This window comes from Leptonotus elevatus, chromosome 10 (assembly GCF_054856555.1).
Source record: "Leptonotus elevatus isolate MCC_2025b chromosome 10, RoL_Lele_1.0, whole genome shotgun sequence".
NCBI classification, from domain to species: domain Eukaryota; kingdom Metazoa; phylum Chordata; class Actinopteri; order Syngnathiformes; family Syngnathidae; genus Leptonotus; species Leptonotus elevatus.
In genome coordinates, this window is record NC_141248.1 from 15,323,672 (window position 1) to 15,347,001 (window position 23,330).

The window sequence follows — 23,330 nt, forward strand, 5'->3', positions numbered from 1 at the left end:
GGAAACAAATGAGAACTGAACTTGAGTCCACAAAGGCGGAGAATGAGGTTTTAAAGAGAGGGTGACACAAAAAGGAGGGTAGCAGAAGTTCTGTGTATTGCGTTGGAGCAGCTTGCTAGGCTGCTAGCGCAGAAGGCTAATCACCATTGAGAAATGTTGCGCAAACATTCTGCATGGGTAGACTGGAGAGAAACGTGCGGCGGAATAAGGAGGAAAAGTAACACGCTGCAGATTTTGATGCTTGCAGAACTGCGAGTGTGAGTGCACCTCGGCTTTTTTTTGAGAATAAATAATACAACATCTTTAACATTAGCCATGGTCCATCGCCCCTCGCACGCAACATTCCCTTTTGGTCACTTCCTTTCGTCCAGGTTGAACTTGTTTGAACGGATGTCATGAATCCGCACCGGATCAAAGTAAAACTCATGCATGTTGCAGCTCACCTCACATGGACGCCCATCAGTTAAGATTGCCGCAAAAGATGTAAGCCGTCGCGCCTTTAACAGCGAGAGATTTCATCCCGTCCACATGTCATCCATTTGCTGACTAAATGTTTTCCCTGCCTCCGTTTCGCTCGGTCTGCTCGCATGCTGGCCTCTCACTGTCATAAACAACCACACCTGTTTCCATGGCAGCAGCAGCAGCAGGCGGGCTGTACGCTCTCGGCTCAGCTCGGAGGAGAGGGCGTGAGGGAGAAGGGGAGGGGGGATTATTGGCGCTTCCATCGGCATCACAGCACTGGAAAGGCGGCGGGAGGGGAGCGACGCGGGGTCTTCCTGGGCACGGAGAGAGGAGGCGGGTCTTCCCTTCGCTCGCTGCGCTAATCGACGAGGATGGCACAAATCGCGTCCCACGTGACGGCAAAGGCGAAGGGGTGGGGCGGGGGTTCGGCCGCGTCTACTAGGCGATGATGTCATGATTTATTTTGAGGAAGTGATGTCAGGCCTCTGCAGTGAGGCTGCTGCCGTCGACGGTGATTTGCGAGCTGGATGGCCTGAATTTCTCTGCTTGTCAGATCTCGTCTTCGGATGGGAGAGGATTGATTTCAGGCTGGTTTGGAGCACAGCTCATATATTTCTATAATGCAGATGCACTGTACTACAGTGATAGATTTATCTAGAGTACAATAAAATGTGCACAAATTGTGGGTGTGGTCTCAGGAAAGTAAGCCTTTTTGTCTCTAAATGTTGCATTATTATCCATCCAACAATTCTCGAGTTGGCCATGGGAAATTCTCAAGGTAGAATTGGCCTTATTTATGCCATCGCGCATAAATGTGGGATGGAACACGGCCAATCGAAGCGGCTCCCCTCATTCCCATTAAAATGAGGGCGGTGGAAGCGCACACATGCTTGACAATCGCAGTAAGAAAATTGACTCGCTAGATTCCCGAGAGATGAGATTGAAATCCACCAAAATGGTGTTACACCACCTGCGCCATTATTTAGACCTGTTTTTTGCGAGTCTAAAAAACAAGCCTACTTTTTGTCACCAGATTGCAAGATGCGCCGTGACACGTCTAGCAAATTCCCAAGATTTGCCTGGCATAAAAATAGACCAGTCTTTATTTTTGACAGATTGTGTGATTTTGTGACCAAAACTATTTTTTACCTGCTTTACAATTTGCTAGTTTACACTAGTGATTACTTTCTTTATCTTTGCTTTTTGTCATTTATGACTGCAAATATGAAAATTGAAAGGTGTTATTGAATTTTGATGTTGACACAGCTGCTTTGGAGCAGACATGCACACACACACACACGCGCACGCACGCACATACACACGCGTGCACGTACACACAAACGCTTGTTTACCCCACCGTTGTAGTGAAATCAGTCCGTGTGTTGACTCAGCAGAGTATCACAATAACAAGAATAGATTTCCATGAAAACGCATCAGTGTGAGCCTGTGTTTGGACAGTGATGCCTCTAAATGTCCATAAATTCAATTTGCTGTACACTCCATCATATTGTTTGTATCCGGGAACCAGTCACAGTTACACAAATAACAAAAAATAAGCAATTATATTCATAAAAAATTCACGTAGAATGCTTAGATTTGAGTTTCTGTATGCAAGCCTAATTCCGTTTATTACATGCTCTGGTTGCTTTTGTGGCATGTGAATGTCAGGCAGTAAATTGTACTTACTTTCATCTCTATGATGGTTTGCAGGGCTTTAGTTTTGCTTGGATCCTGGTGCAGCTGATTTCTTCGGTGCAGCTCCTTTGAGAAGCAAACACGCAACATGTTGTGAAAGCTTATATTGCACAAAACATGAACAATACAAATTTTATTTTTATTTTTTTTATAGCACTTTCAAAGTAAGCAAGGGCTGTCAATTTCAAACATTTGGTTTCCCACATTGGGCCAATTAGCATAATAAATAAGTTCACAACAACAATAAAACTCCCTACCTCTCTCAAATGGATGTTTTCCTTCTCCTTCTGGTCAAGAATGACCTCCAAGTGTCCCAGCTGGGCCTCAGCCTCAGCAATGCGCCTGTTCCTCTCCTGCTCCTCGTCCTCGGACATCCTGCCGGGCCCCGAGGGCAGCCCTTTGCTCTGCAGCATCTCCAGCAGCTTCTTAATGGACTCGTCTCTGGCTCCCAACGTCTGCTTCTGCGTCTCGATCCGCAGCTCCATCTCCTCCAGGGTTTTCCTCAGCAAGAAGAGCTCCTTGGCCTGCCGGTCGTGCTCGGCCTGCAGCCGGCGGAAGTTCTCCTCGGTCAGCTCGATGGTGGTGAAGTGGTCGCCGCCGGAGCGGTTGCCGCTCTCCTGCTGCAGCAAGTGGTTGAGGTCGCGTTGTGTGCGCAGCTCGTCCTGGAGAGCCTGGATGGTCATCTGGAGATGCTGATGAGGTTCAGACACATACAGGCTCATGTGGCGGAAATAGTACAAGTGTTTGACAGGTAGTTCAACAGAGAGGAGGGTGACACACTTCTGAAATGTCGGAGAGAATGTTTGAAAACACGAGGAGCAGGTCTTACCTTCTTTACAAGCTAATACTGCGATCAAGGACGTCAACATAGAAAGACGCCATTTTGGAAAACGTGTGACAGAGGATTAATCAGCATAAGGACACCTGATGTCATCCCCCCAAAAATAAAAATAAAAATATGCAGGGTATAAGAATCCTATCAAAGCAATATTTCCTGCCTGTTTTATCGACATAAATGCAATTAATTAAATTAATCAGTAATTAAAACCGATGCCCGGCAGGGATCGGTTCACTCTGGCAGAATATAAAATACAAATCTTATAAATACTGCATCGTGCTTCAGACTCATCTCACTATAGAAAGACTTGGAACAGCACGATTAAAATATTTGGAAAATAATGTATCTACACCAGACAGAACATTAGGTACACTTGCACAATCGCATCACATGCAATACAAAACTGTATCAAAAATGATACCATTAAAAAGTTTACAATGTTGATTTTGATTTACACTGTCAGAGACGTATTGATTCAGCAATATGGTTCATAACATGATTGTGGTGTAAAATTACTGTGACCTGACTTAGCTTTATGAGAGTGACAAAATATATATATTTTTTTTATTTATTGCAGTTCCACGCCCCCACAACCACAATAATAGACATATTTAAGTAACATTTCTCCAACAGCGTGAATGAAAACTCAACATTTGTAATAAATAAATAAATAAATAAAATAATCTTTTTAAATAGATCCTATATATGAGATGTGATTATGCAGGTATACATATAAGAGGAGTCCAGTGAGAAAATGTTACTGAGAGACCTTCTTAAATTCTAAAGAGCAGGATCTGATTGTCCAAAAATGTTCACAAAATTAAACTGGGCCATCAGTTTGAATTACTAACAGTAAAACATTTTCATCATTGAAACGTTCAATGTACAATGTTGACCTCCAAAAAATGTAGAATTCATTGTCCAATTAAGCTTGAAATTATATACTCTAAAATAACAGTAAAATACGGGTTTATTTGACTGTTATTGGATCTAAAAAGCGACTAATCCAACTGTGTGTGGGTAAGGCAAAAACAATTTTTTTTTAAATGGGTCAAATAAATAACCCAAGAAACCCCTGAAATGTTTTGTTTAAAAAAAAAGGAAAAGAAAAAGAAAAAAAGGAAAAAAGTTGGTTTGTACAAAAATAATAATAATAATAATAAATTGGGTTGGTTTGTATGAAACAACCCCTAATATTGGGTGGCTTGGTTGAAAAAGAAAAAAAGAAAAAGAAAAAGGCTGGTTTTGTGAGTTATTCATCTGACCCTAAAAGTCATGTCAGACCCTTTTTGAGGCAATTTGTTGTTGCTTTTTGTTACCCAAATGTCAAGAATTCAGTCTATTTGTCTTAAAATTCACAATTTAAATGAAAATGAGCTAAATTGCTAAACTTAACTTAGCTAAACTGCTAAGCTACCAGTCATCAAATGTCCCAGCCAAAGCCATGGACCATGTTAGCTTCCTCTACTACGTCATACACTTCCAAAATGCCGTCTCCAATGAGATTATGCTGGTGGATGTGATATGAACCCCACAGATTCAAAGTCACTGAATTTAAAGTCAACAGTGTAACAAACAGCTCCTAATTTGGGGAGAAACAGCTGTGAAGAGTCCTATGGGAATTCCTTCAGTTCGTTCATTCTAATGCTCTATACTAACTTTAACTACAAGTTGTCTCAACTATTTAATATTTGCCAAAAAGATTGAGTACACAGCCGCAGCCTTTTCTGACACACGATTCCCGTCTTGTACTAGCTTAGCTGCAGTGTAGCAAATGTTAGATTATTAACATTGTTTTTCTGTTTCAATTTATATTTTAATCGTTTTTTATATTAGTTAGAGCTGTGTAATAATAAGACAACAGTTAATTCATTTGTTAGTCAATCTATAGTCCTTTGTTCTCCTCCCTGGGAAAGAAATGTCAAGTAAGGTTTCTGAGTTATCTAAATGAGGGGATGTTTGAAAGTGCAAGCAGAGGTCTGTCCATAAATTTCCTGGTGCAAGGAGGTGCCGGGGACCAATTGTTTACCCACATCTGGAGTGGACTGAGATAGGAACTGGTGTAGGATTCTAAGTTGTGTATTTCACTCTGCTGACAGGACAAGATGACAGTATTCTTTCTAATCACTGTTTTTGTATAAGTGTGCAAGAGCAGAGAGCGAGAGGCACACTTTGCGGTCATTGCTGATTGAGCAAGGATCCAAAGTGACTTTAGAAATTTCTGAATAATAAAAGCTTGCAAGAAAACTTCTTCACGAGATCTCAACTTTCAGTTTTATTTTGAACACGCAGGAAATCAAATGAATGATTTCTAACACAAGCTAGCTACAAAGCTTAGCTACAATGTTAGAAATTTGATAGTTAAAAATAAAGTGTTAGTAATAGTTCAAACTGACGGCACAGTAATCAGGGATTGTGAGTTGTGGCGCTAACATGGATTTACAATTATAGTATCATTTACACGATCTATAGGAACATATTTCAGGGTATCATGACTCAAATGGTATTGGTGGCCTTTGAAAGAATCAATTCAAATTTATTCTCGGGGTCACATAAGGAGAAGAGGTGTAAAGGGATTGCCAGGTTTCTGCAAGTACACATCACACTGAAGGTGACTCTATGTTGTGCACGCCACATTTGGTGCAAACATAGGGACAAACCTTTGTTCTCCTGGCATCCAGCAGCTGCACAGCATGGGCAGAACGAACAGAAAAAAAAAACACAAATGTATGGTAAAACAGTCAGTGTCAGAGCGTGACGTAACAGAGACGGATGAGAAACGTAAACCGGACCAATTTTGGAAAAAGAAGCCACTTGACAGCCTGTCCAGCATTTCATGATATCCACATTTCTAATCACAAGATTCCTTATAGATAAAATAAGAATTTATTGACCTTTCTGGAAAGAGATGAATGAAAAGTCACAGCTACTTCATTAAAAATTATTGAAAATATATTAAGCATGAACAATTTTTGCAGCACATTAAGAAAATATGTGCATATGAAATATCTGACAGGATTGCTTGCTATAAGGCACATATTAACAAACCAAACCACTCGCATGCACGCTTGGAAAAATCAAATATAACAATTATGAACTCAAATCAACATGTACTGAATTTCTTATTGAGCCACAAACAAATAGTTATATTACAATATAAAAAGAGGAAAGAGGCGAGAATAAAGGAGACACATCCTCTGACTGACTGCACTCATGTATTTCGGCAACAGAGACTCTCCAATTAGAATCGGAAAATTGCTTTTGAACCGAATCATTTCATTAAGATTCAACTAAATAATCCCATTATTTACTAATTATATTTTTAAAACTGAAATTCTATTACTTGGTCAAATTCTAAATTGTGTAAATAATGTATACAGTGCATTATAATTTACTTTGTCACAGTATTCAGAAGCTGCTTAAGACTTGTTATGATCTGAGGGGAACTGGTTTTATAACAAAACAAAACAAAACATGAGGACGACTTTCGAAACCGGAAACGCAGATTTATAACACAGACGTGCTAAGAGTAAAAACTCTTCATTGATTGCCTGTGAGAAATCATCTGGTAATACTGCTTTATATGTTGCATCCATTTAAGTTACTACTTACTCTGACAATAACAACAATAATCAGCCAACACGTCATCACGTATCTGTGTGTTGAAATGCATGTTGATTGTAGGAATAATATGCTAGTAAAAGTGCTATCAGATGATGAGATGAGGCGTCAGTCACTGACTGCAGTTTGGACTGAAATGTAGTTCATAATGTCTTTATGGTCTTTATTGTCTTCCTGTCATCTCTGTCCTTGTCAATTCAGTCCAGGTTAGCGCTGCTGTAAAGTCAAAAGATCGTCTTCAGTCTTTGCCCTCATCGGCTCTTCTATTTCGATATCCACATCTCATCATTTTTAATAACCTCTGAATGTACTAAATCCAATATTTGTGTGTACCTTTTCCGTGTATTCACAACAACAGGACACGATAAAAGTATCTTTGCATGAACCATCAGTGAGCAGTGTACCTAATGTTATGGCTGTCTGCATTCCGCCCACTAGACGGCAGTGTTTCTTCATAATCTGTAAAAAAAAAAGAAAAAAAAAAAGAAATTCCTGCTGAGCGAGAGGCTGCATCCACGTACCTCCGTCGATTTGAGTCACACTCCGAGTGTGAGTCATTTCCAGAATCCATCCACCGCTCATACTAGCCTCCATTTCGTGTCATTTCCCATTCAAGTCTGTCACAGACATCCCGGTGATTTCAGCAAGTAAATCGTAGCAATGGGGAATCACGTCTCATAATAATGACACAATGACTAATAATAAAAACTCAACTCCAAATTTGATTGGCCAATCAATAATGACAACGCCCCTCTCAGCAAGTCTGTCTAGTATCTCAGCTTCCTCTTCATCTCATGTTCTGCCCTGATCAATAGCCTTCCATCTTGGAGCTAAAGTGCTTAGTGCAGTCAATGAGGCCATTTGCATAATTGCACCATGTCTGGAAAAAGACTGCGACCCACCCATCAATAGTACGAGTGAGCCACTTCCTGTTTGTCAGTCAGGACTCATACGATATTGTCGTGGTCACCGTGCCCGCAAAATAATGAGGGGAGGGGCGGGGGGAGACACACAGACTTCCTTCTTGTTGCTTGAGTGCTACATCCGGAAAATGAGATGCTCCCACTTTTTAATGCCACCTCAGTCGCTAACGCCATGCCAGCTCACTGAACGTGTTCTTTTCGCATATGCTTGAGGAAAGCATGAGGAACAGCACTGTGAAAATGCGAACTGGAAAATTCCGGCCACTAACTCATTTCAATTCATGTTTGTCAGAGAGACGTCATTGGCGTACCTAAAATGTTGAGAATTCATCATTGGGTCAAAAGTGGACTCACGCTGTTCAATCATGACTCTTTAAGTGGCTAACAAAGATGGAAAAGGAATAGTTTACCCAGGTGGCACTAACCAACATGAACTCAATTGCAGGAGCGTGTATGTGTTAGTAAGAGTGGGCAAATGCATCACTCATGCGCAGCCAAATAGTTGAGTCACTGCTCACTAAATTCATCATTTCTATGTTGTAAATCAACTAAAAGAAATACGGGAGACTATAATTTGGAAGTTCAAAGAGGGTAATTAATCATTTCTTAATATATGCTGTATTGTATTTGGCTTGATAAGACATAGCTAAAATGTTTAGGAGGGATAAAACCTAATGATATTCATGCATATATATTATTTCAAAATGTATTGTGCCATATTAAAAACATGATGCATTAAAGCCGCGGTGTGCAGCAGTAATATTGCAGATGGGGGAGGGGAGCGCCCGGGGCTCCTTGGGAGGCACAGTGCAATGCCAGGGGGTCGCGTGTGACTTCAGGGAACTTTTTTTGTTGTTGTCATATTGCACTAGAATAAAATGTAATTGTACATCCACTACAGTAGGTGGCAGTGGTGCTCTCAATGTCAGAGAGTGTACAAGGAGAATTAGCATCTCTGCAGAGGAGTACTTACAACAATTTTACAGACAAATTATACTATTTAGAGTCGTGTTGGAGTGTTGGGGAGGGGGGGTATTTTCTTCTTCCTGGGTGGGGGATGGGTAACAAAAAATAATTGATAAGCACTGCCTTAAACAGATGATCTTCATATTAATTTTGCACCCTCATCAACCACAATTAAAAAAAAAATCAAATTGACATAGCAATGTAGCGGAATACAGTTTTTCAAATCACAAAGGCTTCAATTTGGTAAAAAAATTAATAAAATAAAGTTGCTCAGTCTGTAGGCTTTATTTTTAAACACATGTATATTTTATGCATTTATTTATATAGTGTCTAGAAAAGTTCAGTTTTTAAGAAGTGCAGTTCATATCTTTACCTCACTAGTCTAAACATGACATTCCGAATAATATTACATTTGTGGAATAATTAGTTATGAATCAAACTCAGCCGTTTTTGTCCATCTCAGAGGGGGGGGGGGCATGTTATCACTTGCTGCCGACTAAAGATGACATCACAGCTGCTCAGGGCTCAGGTCACAACCAATCACAGAAGCTTAGCTGTGATTGGTCGTTACCTGAGCCCTGAGCAACTGTGATGTCATCTTCAGTCGACAGCAAGTGGCAAAATGGCCGCCTTCTCAGATGAATAAAAACAGCTGGATTTTGCTGCTTAACTCATATTCCAACAAATGTAATATTAATCAGAATGTCATGTTTAGACTAGTGAGATTACATATAACATATAATTGTCAAGAAATGTTTAAGGTTGACTTTCACTTTTTTTTTGTGTCTGCTTAAAATAATGCAAGTCTTAGTACATCAACAACAAATCTAAGTTGTCTAACTGAAGTAGATAAAATGTCTTTCAAATTAATTCATGGATTATTTAACTTTATTTTAGTGTAAGCCAAACCTATAACTTATATTTTATTGGTTATAGTCTTATATTTGCCGTATAAGACCAAAAATAATTATGTCCAACAAATCTGATCAGATTCATTCATTGCTTGAGTTGACAAAATAATCACATATGAAATCACAATAATCAGACGATTTTTCATTTGACATATTTTGGCGGTAAGGTCATTTGAGTCTAAATGTCATGACACACGCACACACACACACACACACACATGAACATGATTAGTGTTGCAATGTATGTAGCTCAGCCTCCATTTTGGCGCTTGCGTTGATAAGGGCCGAGTGTGTGAGCGAACGTCACTGCTGGTCGTGACTCAGGCGGACGTAACCGGCTCCAGCTCACATCTTTTGCCGCCAGCAGATTGCGTCCAGCTTCAGCAGCTCAGCAAAATGTGCTGAAGTCAAACATTGGTGTGTTGTTGGAAGCGGCCGAACGACTCTCACACAACAGTAATGTGTGGACGCGGTAAACACGGGCGTTTATTCCCTCATCTTATTAAACAGATGAATGATGCGCCATATTTGCTCAAGCTCGCAGACGCCTCAGGCACCTGCTGTGAGAGCTGCTGTAACGCATGCTGAGCTATGCCAGATATTACGCCAATGCCCACTTTCTTGTTTTAATCACCTTCTTCATTTATGACATCATAAATCAGCAAACAGGAGAATGTTTGTGACTGAATTAATTAGGGCTCCATTTTATTTCGGGTTAAATAGAGGCAGCTGTCTGCAACTTCACAGTATTTTTTTCTTACTTTGTTCTATGCAAGTATAATTGCTAGGGCAGTGCACGAATCGCTGGTGATTCCAATTGTGTCGTTAAAAAGGAATGCCGAATCATTCGAGTGAGAATGAATCATAACATATTGGCTAACACGGTGGTGTCCAAACTACGGCCCAGGGGCCATTTGTGGCCCACCGTTCATTTTCTAGCGGCCCTCAGCATTTAAAAAAAAAGAACTTTAACTCATTCACTCCCAGCCATTTTCACTGAAGCAACCCTCTTCGCTCCGACTGTTTTACGGGATTTTGACAGATTTTGCAAGGCCCGCAAAATATTGTGTTCTATTGCTATAAAAACAAGATTAGAGTCTCTTCTTTCATCAGGAAAAAAAGTATATTTGTATCTGTTTCCGTTTTGCAGCAATTAGCATTAGAATGTAGCTAAGTTTGACAAAAACTAAGTTGCAGCATGGCCCTGGTTGATCTCTTATACCACCTGCTGGCTGTTGTTTGTAATAACCACCATTGCTTTAAGGCACCTCTTCATGTCAGAAGCTACATCAAAGCCTTATGTATGCTCTTGCATTAAAAATAAATAAATACATAAATAAATAACATGTGAACAAGTTTGGGGGAGTGAAGGACAAAGTATTATATAACGTTTTTACACGTTTTTGGGATTGAACGAGTTAACACTGCCTGTTTTTCTAGATATGCAAATAAACTATTTAAAACTAAAATAGAAATATTTCTCTTTGTAATTCAATTAATGAAATTTCAGGAGCAAAAACGTGTTCCGCTGTCTGTGTAAAGGTCTGATTTGTGAACATATGACATTAATGATGAACTAAAATCCTCACGTAAACACTGCTTTAAAAATGATCCTTTTATTACTAATTACTCTTCCTTTGATTATGAATGTGGAAATTGGCTCAGGGCTAGGGCGGATCTATTCTAGAGGGATTCAGGGGTGTGGGCCACCCCAAAATCATGAAAAATCTCAAACCGTTTCTCTTGTTTAAAAATAACAAAAAACTTAATAAAATAAATCAAAAATAAAGTGGCCCTGGCATTCTTCGATTATTCTGTATGCGGCCTTCATAAGAAAAATTTTGGACACCACTGGTCCAAGGTGACCAAACGTCCCGTTTAAGCCGGAACAGTCCCATTTGAGCCTTGGATCCTGCATCACGGCGGATTTCGCCAACCTCATTGCCCCGAAATTACGCGGGTCCCAACCCGGCATCCTGTTTTTTTGCCATGTGTACGTCAATCACTCAGTTGTCATAGCGATTCATACAATAAACCCATCCTTTCCATGTACTTCCACGGTAACGTTTGCGTAGCAAGACGGACTTAGCAAGCAATGCCCGGAACTACAACTACTTCCTGCTTCGAATCATGGGAAATGTAGTCCAAGTATCCACTGAGGTCGGCAGTCGGCAATCAGGCAACGCGAGCTTTCGAGCGGTAACTTTCCAATGTTACAATGCGTGACTGGCGCGAGGTAAATGGCACAGCGGGACCGAGCAAAAAATTAGCACTGTTGAACAGTCAACCAAGTTAGCATTTAGCATTATCGATTGATAGGAACGTGTGTAGGAAATGAACTCAAGTCAGGCAAATGACCCACAAGTACCAACAGTGTATTATTGTAAAATTATATATGAGCATTACGGCATTACTAAAACAATGAATTCAAAGATGGCTTAAGACTGTAACACAATGGTCATTATTGTTTAACTACACAGTCGTTCAGGCCAAGCCCGTGCATTTAAAGAGTCCAGAAAATCGAGATAGAAAAGAGCAATTATGGCAGCAAGCCATATCTGCCTGTGAACATAAATGAGCGCAATCGCCGAGATAACGGCGAGTGTAAGAAATGGTCTGTGTCCACAAAGAAGTCCAAAACGTGCACCTTTTTATATTCTGCTCTACGTAATATATGCAAGCAAGTTATACATATGTAAAAGGATCCACGCTGAGTGTTTAATTGTGCTGAACAACGGCAGACGTACATAAAAATGAAAGAATCCGAGTCCCCGTGGCTCTTGTTGAGGGATCTGCAGCAGGTGAAAGCATCAAAGCGTGAGCGAGAAGGGATGCTCCACAGTAAAATAACACGTCGTCTCTTTCAACTCCAGGAAAGCCGCAAAGGCACAAGCAACAGACGTTTTGGTTTGAAATTGAAAGCGAGGTCGACACAATCTGGGTTAAAGCAAAGAGCTGCGTCTGCTGCTTTGGATGATCGTAAAAATGGACAAGAACAATAAAGATAACACATTTGACTTGGCTTGAGCATGTCGCTGCGTCATGCCACAATCAAACAAGCAAAATGCCAACCTAGCGCAGAAGCTACTACTCGCGTGCTGGCTACATTTCTATTAGCAATTTGCATAATGAGATGAAGATGACAAGCTACAAAATTAGCATGACTCAAGGTGGACTGGAAATTGTGTTCAGTCTGGAATGACTCGACTTATTTTAGAATATATGAGGCTATAAGCAAATAAAAGACATCTGCGCTTTGGGGGGATTTTATGCATTTAGTCAAAGATAAACTTTTTGTAAAGTCTGCATGAATGGAGGCGGACAGACGATCAGAGGAATTAAAAGACGGGAAGCTTTTTAGTGTCTTGTGTCTCTGAGCGAGCTGCCCACTCTTGTCAGAAGTTGATTTAACTGGGCCATGTCCACACCCCCGCACCAGAGGGCGGCCAATAAAGGACCCCACACGGACTTACTTTAATAAAAACATTCTGCATTAACGAGGACAAAATGGCTTGCGTGGAAAGCAAAAAAAAAAAAAAATAGTTTTCAAAAAAGAAGCATCATCAAGCTCGCAAGTAGATAGATCACTAAATTTCTCTGGCTATACATTCAGTACAATATTATAGATTTTTTTTTTTTAAATGATGAAAAAACACATTACAAAAATTGTTAGGTATCTTTTGAGTGGAGGTTGAAACTGATTAATGGCATTTCCATTCATTTAAATGAGGAAAGACGATGTGAGATATTTAAAGTTACGAGCGTGTTCATTGAATGAAATACTGGTACACTCAAATTGTGCTTTAATAGGTTTTAGTGTGTTTTAACAAGCAACAACTGATTATCAAATTAAAAATTATTTTGATATTTGAATAATTTTTTTTAATAAATCTTCTTATTTCCGCCTCTCAACAGCCAGCAGTAAATATTCTCTCATTTCATGTTTAATCAAAAATAAGCCATTTGCAAACATCTGCTTTTATTTTGGAAAGCAAGCATCTACATTTCTTGCCTGATGTTACGGACAAAATTGAATCAATAATACATTTTGGGTTTTAGTTACTTTGATTGGAAGAAGCAGAGTAATAAAAAATAATTAAAAAAAATCTTTACTTGCAACCCAAGTTTTAAAAAGTTTAAATGTGTTTTAAGAGCATGTGAGATGTAACTACTAACAAAATTTTTTGTCTATATATATAATTGTACCTATTGTGGGTTGGTCTGTTAGCTATTTCATATAAGATTAAGATTAAGAGATTAAGATTCACTGATTGTCACACCCACCTAAATGGGGCGATATTCGTTCTCCGCATTTGACCCATCCCCTGAAGGAGCGGTGAGCAGCAGCAGCGGCCGCGCTCGGGAATCATTTGGTGATATTCTTCTTTTTTTTCTTTCTTTTTTTTTATATCACAAAGACGGGCGGTTCACAAACTTCCCACTGTGCAGATATGTTCAAGTAAAAACATGAACAGAGCCGAATATTAGACTAACTCTTTCCAGAAAGGTCTCAGAAACATAAAAAAAAGTTACTGTTCCGATGGCTCTCACCTGGTTCTCCTCATGATTGACCCTCATCTGCTCCTTGAGGATGGAGGTGCGGGCCGCCTCCTCCTTCCTCATGATGCGCTCCTTCTTCAGCTCGGGGCTCCAGAAGCTCTTGATGCTGTTGGTGGACGAGCCCAGCTTACTGTCCTTCAGGTCCAGCTCCCTGCGCAGCATCTCGTTCTCCCTCTGCATATCCCTGAACTGGGCCTGCATCTCCAGCAGTTCCCCGCCACTGCTCCGCACCGCCTGCCTGAGCAGGGCGGAGGGCACCCCCTGATGGTGGTGGTGGTGGTGGGCGTGCAGCATGGAGATGGAGCCCAGGTCACTGTAAGACAGAAGGTCAGCATGGGGCAGTCCCACCGAAGCGATGTTGGGACTACTGCCCATGGCTGTGACGCGGCCCCCGTACATGGCCCGGCTGGTGGCCCGACCCAGAGTGGTGGTTCCCTTGGGGTACGTGGCGGTGGAGCCCACGCCCTCGTGGTCGCTCAGGTACATGGGCCCTGAAGTGGCGTAGGCAGCGTTGAGAGACTGGATGTTCTCCATGGAGAGCGTCTTGCCCCCCGCGCCGCTCCCGCCCCCGCTGTTGGCCCTCCGATGGCCCAGTCTGGGGGACCGAGGCAGGCGCGGGGAGCGTGCGGGGCTGCTCTCTAAGTGACCTACAGCTCTGGCACTGCCGTACATGTCCCGTGAGTCGGCCGCGTGGCCACCAGGGGGGTCCTTAACGGGGGCACGCTGCGATGATACTGCACAGGTTGACTGAACCGCACATGGGTGACTTGATTCGACGTCTTTAGGAGGTGGGGCACGTCAAACTCGGAGGGAACGACTCGGAGGCGCCTGGAAGACAGATAACAATATTTTGGATGTGTCAGGTGAATAATACACAAATTCAAAAAGACAACCCGAAAGTGACAGTGTGCAGAATTTGTCAAGTTTTCTTCATGTTTATTCGTTTTAAAAAACAACTATTAACTTCACTCTCCACTCTCTATCACATCAATATACATTATTTTATATATATAATTGTAGGTCTAGTAATTGCTAATCATATTGCATGGGTCGCACCGCGCCCTACAGAAGGCTGACATGTTTCGCTGCCATTTTTCTGACCCAAAAGAGAAGAACTTCACGAATGTCGTAATGGTGGTAGGCTTGCAAAGTCTGGTCTTTCTGAGGCACCGTAGTGTTCATGCTTCAAAATGCACACGCTTTGAACTTAGGTTGTTGCATTCTATGTGTTCACCACTAGATGACACTAAATTCTATACATTGTCCATTGAAAGGTAAACAAAAAGTTATTTTGGAGGTTTGGCTGTTTTAAAGCAGATTAGTGGTTCTCAAACTGATGTAATTGAACTGTATCCAAAGAAGAAGAAGAAGGAGGAGTAGGAGAAGATTTATTTTTATTTTTTTTGCTTTATTAATTCAAACTCCAACATCCAATTCAAACTGAGCACACAAACCAGAATAGTGCTGTCAAACAAGAAAGAAGAAGAAAAGAAAAAGAAGAAGAAGAAGAACAGTGAGGAGAGTTAGGAGTAGGACGAAGCAAGCTTTGTCGGTATTTAATAACTTAAAACATGATTAGACCTTTTTTTTGTGTGTGTTTTTTTTGTTTTGTGTTTTTTCTTATGTCTTGTTTGACAGCACCGTTCTGGTTTGTGTGCTCAATTTGAATTGGGTGTCGGAGTTTGAATTAATAAAGGAAGAAGAAGGAGGAGGAGGAGGAGGAGGAGGAGGAGGAGAAGGAGGAGGAGGAGGAGGAGGAGGAGACAGACATACAGGAAGTTAAAAAAAAAGATACTAAATGAATTTAAAAAAATAAGTACAGGTTAAAAATGAAAGGCCAGAAGCATAGCTTGTGAAATTAAACCCTTCTACAATACTTGTGTACTGTACAAAATAAACAACTTTGTTTATTTAGAACATGATAAACGACTGAATGTTTGACCTTTTTTTTTTGTGAGGATAATCAATTCGATTATGTGAATATTTCATTCAGAATCAGGAAAGATATTTTTCCAGTGGGGATTTTTTTTTCTTCCTTTTTGATTTTAAATGTGGTCGTGATTTAATATCAAGATCCAGTGTTAGTTCATTCCACGACATAAAAAGCCAATTACAGTTCCCTATCTTAGATAGGATAGTTGTACAGGTGAGGCAAGGCGACCTTGGGGAAATATTTATCTTGGAAGCACATACAGTACCTCGGGTCAAAAGTTTCCAAACAGCCAATAAACAAATCGCTTTTTACAACATATAAACGGGCACCATGTCACCGTTTATGGGTGCACTTGGTAAATGGCATTACGATTATGAGGTTTTTCCTGTAAACGTTTCTCTCCTTAAGAGGTCCATAGAACCAAAGGGTTTGAGAACTCCTTTTTGACCCAATCTAGGCTTAATATGCTTGAAGTAGTTCCCAAAAGTAGGGCGTATACAATAAGTGTCAATAATCACATTCCGTAAGCGTGCACAATTACGATCCAATAGAAGAGCGGCATCAAATATGTTCGCCTTTGCAAAGATAATCAAATAATCCCTTTGGAAGAACATTTTAATTAAATTTTCAGCTGCATGGGTACATTATGTTGCCATTTTATGAAGAATAACTATAATAATTAAAAAAATAATAATAATATGTGCTCCTTCCGTGTAAATGAAGACCATAACAGCCTCTCTTCTACACAAGTGCACATTACAGCCACGATAATAATTGTTAATACAATACCACTCTAAAAATGTCAAACTCATTTGATTTGTATTATCTTCCGATTATGCAGGTGTGCACAGTGAAGTGGCCAGCGACCGTATACAAAGCACGCCGCTGGATTTCCCTCTGGCCGACATTGATCAAAATCCACTTAAAGCTCCTGATACAGACAGAAGAGCTTTACAAGCATCAGTACACGAGATAATTAATAGACAAACGGAAGCCCTGGATGCAGTAATATCTTTTATCACACAACAGTCTGCGGCAATCGTAGCCACTGAGCAATTAATAAATGCGTGAGATGTTTGTTTTGCCTTCCTAATAAGCAAAGTGAGCAGTTGACCTATTCAGCATTTTGAAGGTGCGGGCGCTCGTTCAGGGAACACGGACGTCGCGCAACGTTGAATCAAAGCATATCGATCGCGTGACTGCGATGGTAAACGTCTTGCTGGTCAGCTTCTTTACGCACGCTGATGTTTAAATCGAGGCCTGACTAAAAAAGTGCTCAATCAAAGTGAAAGCTTAGCACAACATTGCGGAGACACTAACACGCACCCACAGGGTCATAGCCTATGTAATACGATATCAAGCTAGCGCAATGAACGACGAGTAGCATGAGACGAGGGGTAAGCAATTCTTTTCATCTTTGCGCTGCTTCATATGCGGTCCATCCACAGGACACTTTATTAGGTACACCCTAAATGTCATCTTTAAAAGTATTTCACACAGCTCTCACTGAGTGATCACTGCAGTTCTACACCTCTGCAAAGCACACCCACAGTAAAAACAAAATAAATAAATAAAAAATAAATAAATGCTCGTCCCTCATTGGCCAACAAATGAGCAAAAGATTAGCAAACAGAAGTAAGATGAAGAAACCTTACACAATTTGCAACATTTCAGCTCAACATGCTTTTTTTTCATTGCTGTTTGAATTTTGATTTTGCGTGATTATGAAGAACATTTTAATCATGATTAATTTGGTAGTACTTGCAATCACGATTAGGACAATCATTTGTTTTTTGGTACAAAACAAGAAAATTATTAGGCAAGATTTATAAAATAATTTATAAAATAATACAATGCAAATATATAAATTTAAACAACTCAAAATTATAGTTAACTCTCAAACGTTCCATTATAAATATTGGCATGGTCACAAAAACGTATTTATACTTTTTTTTTTTTTTTTAATGCTACAGCATACAGAAAGCTTTGATGCAGCCTCGGAACTGAAGAGGTCGCTTAAAGCAATGATAGTTATTACAAAACACGGCCAGCAGGTGGCAGCAGAGTATAAGAGATCAACCAGGCCCATGGCGCAAAAAAGCTCCTTTCCCCACTGTTTTAAACAGATTTGTGAATAATGATGAAACTTAGCTACATAGCTAATACTAATTGCTGCACAACAGAAACAGATAGAAGTATACTTTTTTCCTGATGAAATAAGAGGCGCTAATCTTTCTTTTTGTAGGTTCCATGTTTTTATAGCAATAGAACACAATATTCTGTGGGCTTTGCAAAATCAGTCAAAAGACAGTAAAACAGCCGGGAGCAAAGGGGGTTGCTTCAGTGAAAATGAGGTAATCATCTTTTATTTTTGTTTACAATTATGACGATTTTGTAATCATGGAATTTAATAAAAAAAATTTGATTAATTGCACAGCCCAAATTGTAAATTCCCCCCCAAAAAAGAAACTTCAAACGGATAAGATTTATTGCTCTATTTTTGTGACGTACCTCTGCACTGAGGCGAGTTAGAGTTGAATATGGTCACAGGCGACGTCAATCATGGCCAATCAAATCAGCTCCTTTCTTACCCTTTAAAGTGACACATTAGTTGCACACCAGAGCAAAGTGGACTGCGCCCTGATCAAATTCATTGAAATCGCATTACACCAGCTGCGCCATTATTTAGACATAGTCTGAGCAAGTGTAAGTTAAGATTGACTTTCTGCCCTCTGATTGGTTGAGAGTAAAAATATCCTCTGGCTGATTGATATACTGCCCGCTCTCTGTGCAAATAATAGAACTTTATAAACATGTTAAAATGACAAAAATTGCAGCACAGGAAAGAAAAAAGGGGAGGTGAAGTTATTGCTCCTTTAAGTTTGTCCAATTAGATGTCACATGATTTGATTGACCGTAACAAAATGAAGAAAACTACAAAAAGTTTTAAATGATGTGAAATCTTCTCTTATAAATTAAAGGCGACATTTAAAAACAATGCTATTCAACTTGTTTTGTAAGCATCATCGTTGGAAGGGGGGCACCATATAAAGATCTCACCGAGGGCCAGCCCTGCCGAGTGGTGATCAATACTGGGCCATCTGTGAGCAACACACCACAAAAATGGACTCAAACATCCAACGGAGCTACGGTTCTTTCTCTCCGGTGGCACTTGCAGTTGCCATGGCGATGACGTCTGGGCTAACAGAGATTAAGCACCTCGGTCGCCGGACGTCGTTTAGCAAAGATGACGGGGGAAAAGACGACGTGATGAAACTGAAAGTATTTTAATTCACGTACGTCCTTGCGTTGTTGTCGTTGTTGTTGGCTTTTTGGGGGTCTGATAACGTCAGGCCTCCAGTGTTGACGTTCACGAGATCAAGTTAGGAAGTCCAAATTCATCTGTGGAAAAACGCGAATTCTTCTGCACATTTTGAGTCCCGCTGAGATGCAGCGGTAAAAAATAAGTTCCAATTGAACACACTCGAGCACAACAAGCGGCTCTTATCGTCACCGGTCAGCTTTCAACAGCTCACGACAAATTGGCGGCGCAGACAAAACTGTCCCCACCTTGAATGAACTACGAATGCTGTGCCAAAGAAAAGTCAGGCTCATAACGTGCGCCGTCGTCTTGAAGTGCCATTGAAAGAAATTGTCTAACAAGCCAGTGAATGTCACTTCATTGTCCGCTCGCCAAACGTCCTCGCGCCGCGGCGGCGATAATGAACGGTTAAAACGGCATTGTTGCATCATGCTTTGCAAGCATTTCTTTCTGGATGTTCTGAACTCCTGTTTCAATGCTGAGCAGAGATGTAGAGCAAATTCCCACAGGTGATGTGTAAATCTTCACATGATAAATTGCACTCCATTATGCCTCATTCACTCGAATGAACCTACAGGCCCCTCGTCACTATTCTCACTTCCACAAATACATATTGTACCTCACTCTTGTATTATGCACATTATATTTACAATGAAAGTCAACTTTCATTTCCGCCATAATTCAATCAAGGTCATAAAAAACACTTGGACTAAAAATGGAGCCGCCCCCGCTAGCGGACAGCCTATCAAAAGCATCAATGGATGTTGCAATTCGTAACCATGCAAAAAACAAACAGCTACTGTGTAAAACTTGTCCAAAATAAAGGTTCAAATGCAGAAACTATAAAGCACCATTAGTTGCGGTAAGCGACGTCTTCAAATATTGCCAATCACGAGGTGGCGTGTACGTCAACCTATTTTTTTTTTGCAAATTATCCTCTTATTTGCTTCATTAACACATTCACCTACATTACCCTAACGAAAAAACGATGAGCTTTTACCTGGAAAATAATTTACTGGGAATGGGCGAGTACCAATACCAAGATTCTGCATTGGGTCGATACCTAGCCTTATTTCAAGGTATCGGTACTCGCGATGACACCCTATCAGGAACTAAAGGCATACTTGTCTAACAAATGTCCTTTAAGATACGCAAGCACATATTTTGGGACTTTTTGGGACAATGCATAGTTTCATTTGATTTATTTTTTACATTGATATTGATTTTTTTTTATTTTATTGTGCGTTCTATACAAAATATGTGAACAAATGGAAGAAAAAAATAATACATTTGGGATTAATTTCATGCAATTTTAAAGAAAATGTTATATTCGGATATATAGGATTTTCTTTCAAATAATATGTCGTTTTTTTATTTTAATTTTATTTTATGGTGCCAAAAGCACTTTACAAAGCCTCGCATTCACACACCAGCGGTCGGCTGCTGCCACACAGAGCGCTGCCAGGTTCACTGGGAGCAAATCAGGGTTCAGTGCCTTGCTCAAGGACACCAAGGGTGAGGATTGAACCCACAACCTGACGGATGGGAGGCAACCACGAAGCCAGGCCGCACTTTTTTCTAAATTTTACGTATCAAAACTACTAGTGCTTTGCGTTGATGACTACTGGTATGGGTTTTGGTGGGGAAAAAGTGCAATGAATACCATAATAACCGTTCACACTCATAATCAGCATCAAATATCACTATAATGTATTCAATTCACCAAAAATGGAAAAACTTGTTTTTCCTTTTGAGCTCTCCAAACACACCGTACAAGACCTGTATCTTAACGATCTGCGTTTATAGAAAAAAAAAAAGATGTGTCCTATATGTACGTATAATCTCACATAAACAGACGTTAATAATAACTTGGCTCCTCATGTGGCTAAAGAAAAAAGCTACAGTAATACAACCATCTCAGTCAACACAGGCAATTATATTTCTAAAGGTGTTTTATTTTTAATTCTATACAACTCTATATTTGCGTGTGTATGAGTGACGACTGATGTTTCCTTTCAGCTGCATACGTTCTTCTTCAAATTTAAGTGTCTGGATCTTTTGCTTCTATTCTGACCTATACTCCGACATTATAGCTACAGCAACATTGCACAGGTGATCAACACCATATGATTCATTTCAGGTCTTCTGGAAAAAAAAGAGGTGCATAATCTCAATGGGACCAACAATAAAGGTTTAAAAAAAAAAAAGAAGAGAAGATTCCATGATAGATCAGAGCACCTCTCGACGAGTCACGTCAGGGCCACGGGCGGAATCATCTCTGGCAATTTATTGAGCATTGGAGCAGAGAGGACACAGATGACATGCTACAAAAGATTTCACCGCTGACTGTCTGGGACTTTTTTGGATAAAAGGTGGGCCCCATCCTGACATTTCCCCCACATCCATTGTGTTTGAATGAAACAGCAGCGAGGAGGGAGGGGAGACAAGTGGTCGAAAGGAGACGATGGCGCTCTCCTTTCGAGGTCAGAGCCTCAGAGTCTCGGGCAGACAAAGACGGACATTTTTCTAAAAATAGCCCTCAATATGGGTTGATAAGAGTCATTTCACACGAGAAGGAGCGCCAATCCCTTGGAGGGCATCATGCAGCCTCCTCCTCATCATGTATTCTACTACTGAGCCTCAACGCCCCAAATGTATCCCATTCAGAGAGGAAAATGTTTCAAATCAGGGCCAATGGGACAGATTCGGACTGCTGTGAATGCCTTCGGGTTCGATATCCCGCACGGAGGCTTTGACTAGTCAAACTGTGAGTGAAAACATGTGAACGTTGCACCAAGTGAATTACATGTGATGCAGCATAAGGAGCACGGACCTACTGACAGCTCATTGGGCCTCCATTTTTGATGGCACCGGCGTGGTGCGCGTCGAGCCCCTGAACGCACCACCGTGACACCACGGACGCGCCAAATAAAAGCTTTCTTTAGAAACACCGTCGCTACCTTATTGTTTGAACGCGGCGTTATGACACTAAATCGTCCGCCATATAGTCATCAATGAACGGCCGGGTCCGAACAAGAGTCCGTTCAAACCCGCTCGCAAACGCACTGAAGAGGATCAAAAAAGGACGCCGTGCGAGTGATTTCGAGACAAACGATGAGGATGGGATGAACGTGCGGAAACGCACTCACCTCCTTCGATGTCAATTCCTGCCTTGTGCTGCTACACGGACGGCATCCCGTCGCCTCCATTCAGCCGAGCAGCCTCCCTCAGCATCCTGCGCTGTCATTGGTCCTCCTCTGCACGCCAGCATCATCATCGTCACTACCGCAAGTGGCAGCTGCATGCGCGGCGGGAGGAGGGAGGTGTGTGCGTGTGTGTCTGTTTACATACTCCCACAACATCTTGGGTCTAAATTAAACCAGATAAGTTTAACGTCGCAATTTCGCAAGACGCCAAAGACAATGCTTCATTTTTGCCCTGAATGCGGTCTCACAGGCAGCACTTCCTCTCGTACTGTGCAGTAAACGATGCCCCCCCCCCCCCCCCCCCCCAACATGCCGTTTAAAGATGGCTAATGGTGTTGCTCCATACTACTAAAATATGGAGGCTGCTAATCCTAGTGAAGGAGGAGGGATTTTCAAGCGTGCTCCGCCTGTCAGAAAACTAAGAGTAATGGAGACAACTAATGTCACCAATTTCTTGCTCCATTCACATCCAACCAACGTCCTCAAACATAACACTTTAATCATGCCTCTTGGCTAAGTACAATGCGGAGCCCCAGACATGAGTTTCTTTCACAGAAAATAATAATTGGTCGCCATGGCATAAAAGAATGTGCACACAAAATACAGATTATGAATAATATATTTCCTGGACAGGTAAGTAAGCAAATGGCCACAAATTAGCTTCTTTTTTTTTTTCATGTGCACATTATACCGAAGTCCATCGTTACTTCCAGCAAGAATCTCTATGATTGTTATCTTATGTTTTTAATGTTTGTGTGCATGTATGGCGTGGCAAGACTCACACAAAAAATACTTAACCTTCATCAGTCGTCACCAAACATTTTCAAGCAGTGTGGCGGGAACCCAGGAAAAATCCAGTCGATTTTGTTGCATGTCTTGATTCAGAATGGTTT

The 23,330-nt window shown here is 40.9% G+C and overlaps 1 protein-coding gene across 7 annotated transcripts in view; it reads right to left on the reverse strand.

Annotated features, from left to right (window-relative positions):
- The window catches only part of erc2 (ELKS/RAB6-interacting/CAST family member 2), a 41,360-nt gene extending 18,787 nt beyond the window's left edge, over window positions 1–22,573 (reverse strand). For 5 of the 7 annotated variants that reach the window (XM_086086580.1, XM_086086585.1, XM_086086584.1 and 2 more), the window contains exons 1-5: window positions 22,381–22,573; window positions 13,968–14,804; window positions 5,656–5,679; window positions 2,415–2,849; window positions 2,149–2,223 (exon numbers count right to left, since the gene is read on the reverse strand). In XM_086086580.1, the coding sequence (XP_085942706.1) occupies window positions 2,149–2,223; window positions 2,415–2,849; window positions 5,656–5,679; window positions 13,968–14,648 (1,215 nt within the window). In that variant the 5' untranslated portion in view covers window positions 14,649–14,804; window positions 22,381–22,573. The remainder of the gene's footprint in view (window positions 1–2,148; window positions 2,224–2,414; window positions 2,850–5,655; window positions 5,680–13,967; window positions 14,805–22,380) is intronic. The other 2 variants (XM_086086583.1, XM_086086579.1) reach the window with 1 other exon arrangement.
- Window positions 22,574–23,330: the final 757 nt, after the last annotated feature.